At 43.2% G+C, this 14,549-nt stretch overlaps 1 protein-coding gene across 11 annotated transcripts in view; it reads left to right on the top strand.

Annotated features, from left to right (window-relative positions):
• The window catches only part of RP1 (RP1 axonemal microtubule associated), a 314,354-nt gene that overhangs the window by 233,533 nt on the left and 66,272 nt on the right, over window positions 1–14,549 (top strand). For 10 of the 11 annotated variants that reach the window (XM_039527284.1, XM_039527282.1, XM_039527283.1 and 7 more), the window contains 4 exons: window positions 728–859; window positions 1,011–1,192; window positions 6,526–6,612; window positions 14,066–14,198. In XM_039527284.1, the coding sequence (XP_039383218.1) occupies window positions 728–859; window positions 1,011–1,192; window positions 6,526–6,612; window positions 14,066–14,198 (534 nt within the window). The remainder of the gene's footprint in view (window positions 1–727; window positions 860–1,010; window positions 1,193–6,525; window positions 6,613–14,065; window positions 14,199–14,549) is intronic. The other variant, XM_039527292.1, reaches the window with a different exon arrangement.

Consider the following 14,549-nt stretch of genomic DNA (forward strand, 5'->3'; position numbering starts at 1 on the left):
ACCATTGAGAGCAAGAACATTTGGAAAATTCAGGAGCCAAATTCATGGAATTTCAAGTCATTTATACAGGAAAAACCCTAATAGGGGGCTATTTGCCTCTTATTGCTTAAAGAGAAAGGGGAAAATCCTGACCCCACTGAATTCAGAGTCATGACTCCCATTGACTTAAGTAAGGCCAGGATTTCACCAAAATAGTTTCCTCCTATTTAGGATTAGCTTAAAAACAGTCAGAAATATGTCAGAACCAAGTGCAGTTCAAGACTCTCAAGCCAGTAGCTTCAGTTTCAGTGGGGATGTATGTGGATTTGTTTCTCATTTCTGATCCTCAAAGGCTGATGATAATACACCAGTCCTGGAATAATTCATTGTTATATGCAAGAAGAGTACAGAAAGGGCCATTTTTAAAACACTCTTTATATTAGTTTTCTTTTGTTTCCTGCCTGTGTTGCCAAAAAAGTCATGTCACATGGGTACAGTGTAACATGCATTTATTGCACTCTTGGGTCAGTAATATTCCTCCTGTGGAGGAGGAGAAAACTCTTGAGCTGCCTGAGTTATAATCACTAATAAGAAATCTCTATGGCCCCAAACCTGGGAGGTGTTGCATGTCTTCTGTGAGTTGCTGAGTCCTCTGCATTCTCGTTTAAATCAGAAGCTTCAGCCTGTGTAGGCAGAGCTTATCATTGTTACTTGACATGCAATAAATTAGTATATTTGTTTTAATCAGATGACTGGTTCTTGGAAAAAATTGTTATAAAAGAAGAAAGTTACCCTTTTGCCACTCACATCTTTGCTCACAATGACTGGATCAGCAAACACTCAAAGAAAGCTTTTACAGAACTAGTAATTCCATTGAAAGGTAATGCCAACAAAATGTCTTTTGCTTACACAATTTAGTGTTGCATGACTAAGTACTTTTGAGTAAATTACAATTTATAAATTAATGTAATGATTTATGGTGACTTATAAGAAATATATGTATTCTGAATATATATTTCTTCTAAATATAGAAATGACCGAGACATCTGATCCAGTAAAATACTTTGATACTAAAAGCAGAGGACGATGGCAAATGTGGGTGTACTGTACACGCATACCAGAAAAAGTTCCTGATATCCAAGTTGTTGTGTTTGGAACAAAAGGGAAATCTGCTGCACAGAAGGTTCAGAATCTGAAAAATGACTCTTTTTTGGTTAGTTTCTTTTTATTATATTTTATATGGATCTTAACAATGTGTAACTGGGAAAGGTACATTGTGTTTTCTGTGTGCCGGATTGTACACACGGATTGCTTTATTGGTCAGAGTTGATATCTGGAAAATGGTACTACTAGAACTACTGGTACAGGAAGTGAAACCAGATATTATAGGGATAACAGAAGCATGGTGGAATAGTAGTCATGACTGGAGTACAGGTATTGAAGTGTATGTGCTGTTCAGGAAAGACAGAAATAAAGATAAATATGGTGGAGTAGCACTGCATATTAATTATGAGAGAGACTGTAAAGACATTAGCAGTGATGGAATGGATAAAACAGAATCTGTTTGGGTCAAAATCACTTTGGGGAAGAAAGTTACCAGAGGCTCCACTGGGATAGTGCTTGGGATCTTTAAGTTCTGATATGGATATGGATTGAGACCTCTTTCATATTTTTAATTAAATAAATACTACTGGGAATTGTGTGATCCTGGGATACTTTAATTTCACACATATAGAGTGGAGGACAAGAGCTACTAATAATGGTAGGGGTCAGATAGATTTCTTCACCAAATAGTCACTGAGCCAACAAGAGGTGATGCCATTTTAGATTTGGTATTGGTGAGTAGTGAACACCTCTTAAAAGAACTGGTTGTAGAGGACAACCTTGGTTTTCATGATCATGAGACAATTCAGTTTAAACTAAATGGAAGGCTAAACAAAAATAGATCTGGGACTAGGGTCCTTGATTTCATAAGATCAAACTTTAAAAAAATTAAGGGAATTAGGTAAGTGGACTGGACTGAAGAACTCAAGGACTTGAATGTGGAGGAGCCTTGGAATTACTTTAAGTTAAAGTTGCAGAAACTATCTGAAGTCTGCATCCCAAGCAAAGGGAAACAATTGTAGGGAAGAGTTGCAGGCCAAATTGGATAAGCATGCATCTCAAACAGGTTATTAAGAGAAAGCAGACAGCCTACAAGGAATGGAAGATGGGAACAATCAGCAAGGAAAGCTACCTCTTGGAGATCAGAAAGAATAGAGAAAAAGTGAAAAGTATAGAGAAAAATCCAAGCAGATATGGAAGTGCAAAGGAAATTAAAACCAAGTAATACGTTCTATAATCATATAAATGAAAAGAAAACAAGGAAATAAGTGGGATTGCTAAACACTGAGGATGGGATGTAAATTAAAGATAATATAGGCATGACCTAATACCTAAAGGAATACTTTGCCTCATTTTTTAATAAGCATAATGAGGAGCTTAGGGATAGTGGCAGGGTGGCTAATGGAAATGAGGATATGGAAGTAGAAATTACAATATCCAAGGTAGAAGTCAAATTTAAACAGCTTAGTGGGACCAAATCAGGGGGCCCAGATAATCTCCATCCAAGAATATTAAAGGAACTGGCATGTGAAATTGCAAGCCCGATAGAAATGATTTTGAATGAATCCATAAACTTGGGGGTTGTACTCTGTCACTAATTGCTAATATAATTATTTTTAAGAAAGGAAAAGAAAGTGATCCAGGAAACTACAGGCCCATTAGTTTGACCTCAATAGTATATAAGATCTTGGAACAAATTTTGAAAGAGAAAGTAATTGAGGACAAAGAGGTAAATGGTAATTGGGATAAAACACAACATAGCTTTACAAAAGGTAGTTTGGGCCAGACCAACCTGAACTCTTTCTCTGAGAAGGTAACTGATTTCTTTAGTCAAAGGAAATGCAATAGATATAATTTACCTAGATTTCTTTAAGGCATTTGATACAATTCCATGTGGGAAATTATTAGTTAAATTGAAGAAGATGGGAATCATCATGAGAAAAGAAATGTGGATAAGGAACTGATTAATGGGAAGACTACCGTAGGTCATACTGAAAGATGAACTGTCAGGCTGGAGGGAGTTTACTACCAGAGTTCTTCAGGGCTCAGTCTTGGGACAAATCTTATTTAACATTTTTATTAATGACCTTGGCACAAAAAGTGGGAGTGTGCTAATAACAATCATGAATGACACAAAGTTGGGAGGTATTGCTAATATGGAGGCAGACCAGAATATCATACAAGAAGAGCTGGAGGACCTTGAATACTGGAGTAATAGAAATTGGATGAAATTTAGTAGTACAAATTGCAAAGTCATTCATTTAGAGATTAAAACAAGATTTTTTGCTATAAACTGGGGAATTATCAGTTGGAAGTAACAGGAGGAGAAGAAAGACCTGGCTGTATTATTTGATCACAGATTGACTTTGAGCCACCAAAGTGATGCAGCCATGAAAAAGGCTAATGCAGTTCTTGGATGCATCAGGCAAGGTATTTCCAGTAGAGATAAGGAAGTGTAATACAAGGCATAGGTGAGACCTCATCTAAAATAATCTAGACATCTGGTCTCCCATGTTCAAGAAAGATGAATTCAAACTGAAACAGATGCAGAGAAGGGCCCCTAGGATGATCAGAGGAATGGAAAATGTACCTGAGAAGAGGAGACTCAAGGTGTGATTGATTTCCTCCCTTAGGATGCCACTTGATGTACTGGGATACTGCTGAGCTCACCTGTTCTGCCAGCCTGAGTACCCTTTTTCCTGTCTTGCTGAGCCAGGCTATTAAGCCTCCTCCAGCACACACACAGGCAGGGCCACACCCAGCTGCAGAAAGACACTGAGATTAGTTCTGGGAAGACTCAGTTTAAGGGACTTACCCCAGCACTCAGGTGTCCATCTCCCTTGGAGTGCAGACCCAAAGGTATATTATGAAATCCACCTCCTCCCTCAATGTGGAGGCAGATATGCACAGCCTCTTATCCCCCCCCACCCCCTGCCTAATTATGAATTGTACAAATGGGGTTATATTATAAACAAGAAATAGGTTTATTAACTACAAAAGGTGAATTTTAAGTGGTTAAAGAGATAGCAAACAGAACAAAGCAGATTACTAAGCAAATAAAACAAAACATGCAAACTAAGCTTGTTTCACTAAAGAAATTGGTTACAAATTGTAATTTCTCACCCTAGATCAGTGATTCTCAAACTTTTGTACTGGTGACCCCTTTCACACATCAAGCCTCTGAGTGCGACCTCCCCTTATAAATTAAAAACACTTTTTTATATTTAACACTATTATAAATATGCTGGAGGCAAAGCGGGGTTTGGAGTGGAGGCTGACAGCTTGCGACCCCTCAAATAATAACCTCATGACTCCCAAGGGGTCCCGACCCCCAGTTTGAGAACCCATGCCCTAGATATTGTTGCAGACAGATTACAGAAAGTCTCGAAAGGCAACTGCACTGGTCTCCAGCTTGAGACCTCAGGTATTATTACTCACAAGCTAGACGCCCTTCCAGCTTGGGCTCAACCCTTCTCACCCCAATTCAGTTCTTATTTCCAGGTGTTTCACAGCGTTTCTTTGGGTGGGAAGACAGAGGAGAACCCTGATGATGTCACTCCCCTGCCTTATATAGCTCTTGTGTAAGGTGGGAACCCTTTGTCTTCCAGTGGAAAAACACTGGCATTCCAAGAAGAGAGGAGGGGTGTCCAGTACCAGGTGTCTCTGTAGGACTGTGGCAGCCACTATTCGTAGGCTGTCTTGAGCATCCACAGGAAGACTAAGCTCTTTTACAGTCCATTGTCTTTGCTAATGGGCCATTAGCACTGTCTGGCTTTCTTATTATTGTACCTGAAGGGCTAGTTGGGGGATGACACCCAAAGTAACCTATTTGAAATACAGATACATAATCAATATTCCTAACTTCAGATACAGAAATGATACAGGCATACAAATTGGATAATCACATTCAGTAAATCATAATTTTTCAAATGATACCTTACAAGACCCATCTTGCATAAAGTACATCTCAGCTATGTCATATCCATATCATAAGCATATTTCCATAAAGAATATGGAGTTTAATGTCACATAAGGAGCTTGGCTTGTTTAGCCTAACCAAACAAAGTCTGAGGGGAGATATGATTGCTCTCTATAAAGGCATCAAAGGGATAAATACCAGGGAGGGAGAGCAGTTATTAAAGTTAAGTGCCAATGCGAACACAAGAACAAATCGATATAAACTGGACATCAACGAGTTTAGGCTTGAAATTAGATGAAGGTTTCTAACCATTAGAGGAGTGAAGGTCTGGAACAGCCTTACAAGGGGAGCAGTGTGGGCAAAAAACCCAACTGGCTTCAAGACTGAGCTTGATACATTTATTGAGGGGATGGTATAATGAGATTGCTTACATTGGGAGATTGCAACTGGTAGTAGCAAAAATGCAGGTAGCTGGAGATATGCAGGCTCTGGGTGGTTGAAAGGGAGTAGCTGAGGTTGAGAAGTGAAGCACAGATGAGGAGTTGAATCCTTTAACTGCTTTTTAACTTGCTTTTCCTGATTTGCATTAGTGGCATTGCAGCAATGATATGTATTAGCCCCTACACGACCACCTTGAAAGAGCTGATGTCCCAATGTACTCATCAACTCTAAGGCCAGAAAAGAACACCGTGTTCATCTATTCTGACCTCCTGCACATCGCAAGCAACAGAATCTCACAGCACATCTTTACATGCAGCCTGAACAACCAATGAGTAGCTTTAATTTCAACCACAAGTGTAAATTTAAATATAAACACTTAAACATCTGTAAATTTCAGTTCTCTAATTTCTACATAAATACCAATTTCCAAACAATTGCTAGAACATAGATCACCTCTTCACTAAAGTTTATTCATAAACATGAAGGAAAAATATATGACAGCATCCACCATTTGCAATCTGACTCTATATTTTATTTACCCACACCAATACAAAACCACTACACAACTATGTACAAAAAGTAATTTATGGAAGCCACCACCAACCCTATCCTGATCATGAAAACACATGGCAATATAACCAATAAACATGGTCAGAGTTCAAGGCTGCCTGTTGGTTGCTCAGGTCGAGGATGGAGATCTGTGGGCTGTGAACAGGGGACTGGAGGCAACTAAGGTTAAGAAGAGGAAATGATAAATGGAATGTAGCTGGGATGTAGTTGAGATTTCCTTGTTTGTAGAGTTTGAGGTGGGCTGTGTAGTCTAGATGCTTTAACTTAAAGTTAACAAAGTTTTTTGTGGGAGATATATACTGTACTGTATGAGTTCAGATTCATTTTCTGATTTACCATTGGGGTTTGTTCACCCTTGCTCAGCATTCTTGTTTATTCACTCATCTTTCCAAACGAGTTAAGAGAAATGAAACAAAACAAAATAAAAAAAAAACCCAAACTTGCCTTATGATCAAAATGATTGCATAAAGTGTGTATGCTTCAGTTAACTTTTTTTTATTATTATTTGACAGCTGACTGTTGATGATATTGGTGATGTAACAAAAGTTTCCTTCGTGTTATCTGGCCCACGGTTAGGAAGAGGAATTAAACTTCGCAAGGTATTTCACATGAATTGCATTTGTCCTGGATGCATCATGCGTAATAACAATAGAAAAATACCTTTTGGAAGTACATTACCTTATACAATGTAGAGCACTTCTTTATAATGCAACAATATTATTTATTCGCATGTGTCAGAGATAGAAGGTGAAATTCTGGTGCCATTAAAGTCAATGGGAGTTTTGCCATTGACTTCAGAGGAGCCAGGGTTTCTCCCCATAATATGCAATCTCTGACAAAATATGTTAAATGTATTGATATTTGCTGAGTCTTATATTTAGTGAGCAAGTCCATATCACAAAATCCATTATGTAGCAGGGGGCAATATTTTCCATTGATCTATGCTTTTAGCAGGTATAGTGGCCCTGTATGAAAAGAGTGACTGACTTCTGCTGATTCACAGTGGCCCCGATTCAGGAAAGCATTCAAGCCCATGTATAAATCAACTTCTGTTCATGGCAGTAGGTGCACAAGTGGCAACAGTTTTAGTTTTCAAACTTCCTAAAAGAAATCCAGTCAATTCTCTCATGGCTAGCTAACTGTTATGCACTGTTATGTATTGGAGATAGCAGCGGTCCCCAACCTTTTTGGCACCAGGGACTGGTTTCGTAGAAAAAAAAATTTCCGCGGACCTGTGGGATGGTTTTGGGACGATTCAAGCGCATTACATTTATTTTTGTACTTTTATTTCTATTATTATTGTAATATATAATGAAATAATTATACAACTGACCATAATGCAGAATTAGTGGGAGCCCTGCCCCCTATCTGACCCCCACCCACTTCCTGCCCCCCCGACTGCCCGCCCCCCTCAGAATCCCCGACCCATCCTGCTCCTTGTCCCCTCACCATCCCCCAGAGACCCCCACCACCCTGGGACCCCACCCCTGCTCCCTGTCCCCTGACTGCCCCAACCCCTATCCCCCCCCACTGAGTCCTGACAGACCCCGGAACACCCACAATCCAACCCCCATTCCCTGCCCCTGACCAGCCCCCCAACCTCCGCCACCTCTCTGTGCCCTGACTGTCCCCAGGACTCCCTGCCCCTTAGCCAACCCCCCTGGCCCCAGCCTCTTACCCCCGGCTCCCTCCTCACCCGGAGCCTCAGCGCCTCGCCCGACAGCTGCAGCGTGCCTCTGGCGGGGCCTGAGCTCCGTCCCGCTCAGAGCCGCGTGGTGAGGGGGCGGGGCTGGGAGCTCCACGCCAAGCGGAGGCAGCTGAGCTCAGCCCGGAGCTTGCAGCCCTGCCCCCTCACCACGCGGCTCTGAGGGGGCGGGGCTCAGGGGCCCTGCCGGAGACACGCCGCTTGATGTGCTAGGTTCCTAACAGGCCGCGGACCGCTACCGGTCCGCGGCCCGGGGGTTGGGGACCCCTAGGAGATAGGACTGCGGGACAATGTCTTCTCTCTCCTTGAGCTTGATCCTGCATGTTGCTGAAAGCTTGACATTAATGGAAGTGGAGCACCTTGCAGAATCAGGGCACTTACCAGTTTGGGACTCCAGGGCATAAAGTTAGCCATGTGGAATTCTTCAGCTTTGGGACCTTTTAAATGCCCAAGGACCCCAGTACATAAAGTTTGGTATGTACTTGATGGTCTGCATTCCAAGTACTCTACAAAAATAAATTTATATCTAGAGTCCTTAGTCACTTAAGGTCTTGAAGGCTGAAGGTTTCTGTCTAGAGAACTTTAATATCTTGCGTATAAAGTTTCTACACAAAGAAATTCATGCTCTGGAATACTTAAAGCTTAAGAAATAATTTCTGGAGCTCCGTAGATGCTAGTCTTGTACTTTATGTTGTAACTCTGAATCTTAGAAAAAAGTTGGTATGCACATGGATGGAGCTATATTTTTATATGCTAGCCAATTGCTATTTTTCAATTTGTATTTTGTAAATTGGCTTAAGAGTCAAAGAGTGTGCTTTTAAAAAAAATAGTGTAAAATACTGTTTTTTCTCTTCAGAAACTCAGAAATGGACAAAATTGATTTTCTTCAAACACTTTTTAAAAATTTTTTTACAAAATTTTCATTTTCAGGCTAAGACTAAACATGGATAACTTTTACTTAAAGGGAAAAAAATAAAGATATGAACAACTGAACCTGTCAGATTATAATGAAGGCCCAACATAACCTTTACTATAGTATTTACTGCCAAAGTAATAGGGTGAGTTTTTCAAAAAAGTTAAGAGTTAAGTGCCCAGTTTTCATTGAAGAGCATTGGCATTTTGGAAGTGGATTAAGCTAAATGGAATGTGAGTGTTCATATGGATTTAAAGCAGTTTAAATAATCCACTTTAAATTCACACTTTAATTAATTTGGATTAATTTTCCTGAGTGTCCCAGGCCTGGTCTGTACTACAAAGTTAAGTTGACATAAAATGCCTTGTGTCAACCTAGTTGTACATGTGTTTATACTTAAATTTGTCTCTCACTGATGTAAGTGCCCCTTTACAGCAGTGCAGTAACACCACCTCCCCAAGTGGCGTAGAGTCACGACTGATGTATTGAGGTCTATGCAGAGCAAGTGCAGACAATATTACATATGTCAACCCTAACAGGAGCTGTCCCACAATGCCTGACATTGAACTCTCCTGGTCATAATTGTGAACTCCACTGTTCAGGGGTCACAGAAATCAGAAGGCTCCTGTCCCCTTTAAAGCCCTATGAATTTTTGAAACGCCTTTTTGTGATTGTCCAGTTTTGTGAGCACAACAGGTAATCCTCCATTGTTATGTGTGACTGCCCAGCTGACTATGCTAGTACACACTCCAGATGCGCTCTGGCTTGGAGTAGGCAGGATATATTGGATTTCCTAGGCCTATGGAGAGAAGAGGTTGTGCACGCACAGCTATAGACAAGCCGTAGAAACATGGACATCTATAACCAGATTGCACTGGAGATGCAGGAGAAAGGATGCCTGACCCAAATCAGAAGGAGAAAGAAGAGGACTTGGGAGAACATGTTCCATGAGATCCTGCAAGCCAATGCTGCATTAGATGGTGAGCAAGGGCCTGGAGGATGAACATTGTACAGACTGAAGAAGGAAAGAGTGGACAGGAGAAAGTCCCAGAAGGAAAAGGAGAGGAAGATGCACCAGGACATAATGGAGCTTCTCAGCTGCAAACACAGATGTTGCAGACTCTTGTGGACCTACAGTAATCATGGGCTCACCTCTCTTTGCAGTCCATGGAGGACTTAATTACCGTACCTCCCTACACCCCACTTCAATATTCCATATGGTATTAGGGCCAAATCCCTACCCTTACCACTCTATCCCAGGGGACATTAAGGACAAGTACAGCTTCACATACACTGACCTATGAAATCCACGGCTGTGTATGTGTAGGTAAAATGGACATGAATGTTCTTTCCCCATAGTAAGTTTTGTTCCATTAATTTATTAAATTTTAAATTTATTTGTTTTTAAATTGAACAGATTTTTCTTTGCACTGGTTTTGTTACCAAATAAAATTCTATTATTTGAAAAATAAGTCATCTTTATTAGTTCACAACAGATGCTGCAGAGTGCTTAGCAGTTCTTAAAGCACCCACTTAAAGTTGGGACACAACTCATAAGATCAATGACAACACAGTGTAATAATCATAAATATACAACAAGCATCGCAAAATTAATAGGAGCCTTGACAGTATTATATTCATAGCTGTACACCAAGCACCACACAATTCCTAACAGGTCCCAAAACATCAGAGCCAGGTGGAGCACAGTACACCACAACACATTACTGTGGTTCACTGTTAAAGTGCTCCTTCAAAGCTTCCCTGAGCTGTATAGTTCTGCATTGAGCTCTTCTAATAACCTTTTGTCTGGCTGTTCAACTCAGAAGACAGCTGTTCGATCTCCATCCTCTACCTCGGTGGCAACTTTTCCCCGCTTTGCTTCAAAGATATTATGCAGCAGGCAGCTATAACCATTGGGATGTTTTTGCCACTGAGGTCCAATGTTCTGAGTCAACTATGCCAGTGTCTCTTCAGTCTACCAAAAGTCTATTCAACTGCCATTCTAAACCTGCTGAGCCAACAGCTGAATCTTTCTTTGGTGCTGTTGAGGTGGCTGGTATGGGGTAGGGTGGGTGCCCCAGAATCACTTTTGGCATTTCAACATACATTGCCAATCATAATCTGCGGGTCAGGAAAGAAAGTCCCTGCTTGCAGCTTCTTGAATAGTTCTGTGGTTTTAAACATGCGAGTGGCATGCACCTTCCCTGACCAGCCAACATTGATGTTGGTGAAGCATCTTCAGTGATCCACCAATGCTTAATGCATTTTGTGACAAGGTGGTCTGGTGCCAAAATGGGGATATGCTTGCCATCTATTGCTTCACCTCATTTTGGGAATTCCACTGCTGCAAGTCCATCCATGATGTCCTGTACATTGCTGAGAATCACAGTCCTGTGTAGCAGGAGATGATTAATGCCCCTGCATACTTGCATGACAATGGCCTCCACAGTGGATTTTCCATCTCCAAAATGGTTTCCCACTGACCAGTAACAATCCAGCATTGCAAGTTTCCCCAGTACAATCACCACTCACGTCTCTGCTGCCAGTACAGCTCTCATTTTGCTGTCCATGCTCCGGAGGGCTGGGCAAGCTTGGATACAGGAATGTGGTCTTGCACATCCCAGAGTTCTGCAGCCACTGCTCGTTATCCCAAGCCTGCATTATGATGTGATACCATCAGTCTGTGCTCATTTCTCAGGCCTAGAAGCAGCACTTTACCACCTGCAGCTGCTCCACAAATACCGCCAACAGCTTTGAAATTGGTTCTCACTATGTCCCACATTCATCTGTCCTCCAAGGTATCATCATGTTCCCCACTCATCTGGTTCTTCTTGTGGCTCTACAAATACTGGAGGATCATGCATCCCAGGGTTGCAACACTTATGACAATAGTGCAGAGCTGTGCAGGCTCCAGGCTTCTGACAGAGATGGTGGAGAGCAAGCAGGGCTGCGTGGGTTTGTGGGATTTTTAAAAAAGGTGCAAAAATTATGGATATAGATGACATTGTGGGATGAAGACAGTTGCACTCTGGCAGGGCTGGCTCTAGGTTTTTTGCTGCCCCAAGCAAACAAATTTTTGGCTCGCCCCCGCACCCCCCTGCTGCTCCAGCCCTGGGCTCTCCCCCCCGCACCCACACCCCCTGCCGCCCCAGAGCTGGGCTTCCCCCATTCCACCCCACCAGTGCCCTCCCCCCACCCCCCCTGCTGCCCCAGCCCTGGGCTCCTCCTTCCCCCCTCCACCAGTGCCCCCCCACATACCCCTGCTGCCCCAGCCCTGGGCTTCCCCTACCCCTCCACCACCTCCTTCCCTACCCCACACACACCTCCTGCCGCCCCAGCAATGGGCTCTCCCCCCCGCCCCCCCCCCAGCACCCTCCTTCCGCCGCAGCCCTGGGTCACTGGTAACTCACTCCCAGGGCGCGTCATTCAGCAGGAATTTTGGATGTGCACAAAACACAGACAGGATTGGGAAGCATTTCTTGCTCAATTTTATCCTACTTTTTCTACAGCAAGTTACAGTGGATCAGTATATTTGATTTGGGAGAAATGAAGTAACAGCTGCCCAAACTGAGCTTGAGCACTCCTGAATTTTGAGGTGTTCAAATCTGGAAGGCAGGTGCTGGGTGTGTGTGTGGGGGGGGGGGGCTGTGGGCTCAGTGAGGGAGCACGGCAGCATGTATGCAGCAGCGTGTCTGGCACTGCGCGGAGCCAGACACGCTGGTCTGAGTGGCACGGTAAGGGGCCTGGGGTTGGAGAAGGGTAAGGGATTCCGGGGGCAGTCAAGGGACAGGGAGCAGGGGTTGGATGGGGCGGAGGTTCGGGGGCAGGGAGAAGGGGGCTTAGATGGGTTGGAGGTTCAGGGGGGCAGTCAGGGGACAGGCAGCGGTTGGATAGGCATGGGAGTCTCAGGGGTTTGTCAGGGGACAGGTATGGGGTGGGATACTAGGGGGGAAGTTAGGCGGGTGGCCTCAGGAGGGGGAAATTGGGGACAAAGAGAAGGGAGGCTTAGATAGGGGGTGAGGTCCTGGGGTGCAGTTAGGGGCAGGGGCGCTGGGAAGGGGTGATCAGAGGACAGGGAGTGGGGGGGGATGGGTTGGGGTTTCTGTGGGGGGCAGTCGGAGGGAGTGGATGGCGGCAGGGTGGGGCTACCCTCCCTCCCCGTGGAGTGTCCTGGTTTTTGAATGTTAAAATATGGTCTCCCTACCATCCACAGTGCAATTCTCCACTCGCAGCAGGCTGCCGCATGAGGTCCCCCTCCTTCCTTTCCAGTTGGTAGTGGCAAAGGGAATGCTGGGAAATGTAGTTCTTTCCATGCTCCAGGGCTGGCTCTATAGGCAGGGAGCTAACCAAGGAACTACAGCTCCCAGAGCCCCCTGTTGGTTCTCAGCCCCCATTCTGGATCCCTGCCGCCCCTGCAAATGGGCCGCCCCAAGAGGTGCTTGCTTTGCTGGTGCCTAAAGCCGCCCCTGCACTCTGGGAAGTTGACCCCAGTCATCCCTGCATGGTTTGTTTCTGCCTCACTATGAATTGCACTGGACGGTGGCATGTTGCACACTGGGATACCTACCCATGGTGCACCACACTGTGCATTGACGCAATCACTCTTGATGAGTATGCTCAGCACGGACACAAGGAGCCAAGTATGCACACACACAAGCAATGTACTAACTGTGGCAGTTTTATGATAATGTAACTTGTGTCAACCAAAGTTTGTAGTGTAGACATGGCCTCAGAGTAGATAAACTCTTGTAGTGTAGACATGGGCCCTTACGTGCCCAATTCCTATAGAAAGTCCTAATAACTTTCAAAGGAGGTTGGACACCTAAATCCCATAAACACCTTTGAAAATCCCAGCTATGATATATGCAATGTCAGCATCAAGCATCAAACAAACCAAAGCAGAAGGAAATATAAACAGCTAACACAAAAATATGTTGAACTATAATAGGGATATTAATACTTCCCTACCTCACAGGGGTGTTGTGAGGATAAATACATTAAACATTGTGAAGCATTTTGAGAACTATTGATGAAAAGCACTATAAAAGAGCTAGTAATAGTGAATAAATGAACATCACCCCTAATGCCTTTAGACAAATATGTATATACAGATAGGCCTGCTGTAGCTTTACACAGCCAGTGGAAATTCTGGAACGGCAGTTACTAGCATATGGATTTAGGCCCTGATCCTTCAGCTGGATTCAGTCAGGGGGTCTTTATGTCTGTATGAAGCCCCATTAAAGAGCTCACTTGGGAGCACCCAGTTACAGGATCTGGGCCTTGCAATAGCTGTTCCTCTGCATGCTAAATCAGGCATTATTTATACATGAAAATATTATATTATTTTAAATGTGTCAGAAATGTCAATTTTTGTTAGGAGGGGATACGAAAATATTTCATAAAAAATACGATTGTACTCTTTTACTGCCTGCAGCTTCGTCTGAAAGATCTGGACACTAAGCAAGAGCTGGGCTTTTACAGTGCAGACCAGTGGCTCTTTAAAGAAGATGGGTCAGAGACCGTGACAGAGCTAGCAGCAGTCAGACCAGATAAGGCACCGCTCAGGGGTATGCTGCTGAACCAAGAAACAAGCAAAAAAAATGTTTTTTAAAGTGAATCAACTAGAATAAACATGATGATGGGAAAGATTATAAAACATTTTAGAAAAGTCATTCCCAGTTGCTTTTGACATCCTTGGTTAAAGCTCTTGTGTGAAATGTTGGATCTTTAACAAAGTCTAAGAGGGCTTAAAAATGTTTTACTGCTTTCCTCTTTAAGGCAAATAGCACATGTATTTAATGTTTCCACTACATCAAATGCCAATTTGAACACCTCAAAATATATAGGGCCAAACTGGTGCAATTCCCCCGAAATCATTGGAATTATGCCAGTTTGCACCAGCTGGGGACCTGGCTCAT

The sequence above is a fragment of the Mauremys reevesii genome, linkage group 2, assembly GCF_016161935.1.
Source record: "Mauremys reevesii isolate NIE-2019 linkage group 2, ASM1616193v1, whole genome shotgun sequence".
Lineage (NCBI taxonomy): Eukaryota > Metazoa > Chordata > Testudines > Geoemydidae > Mauremys > Mauremys reevesii.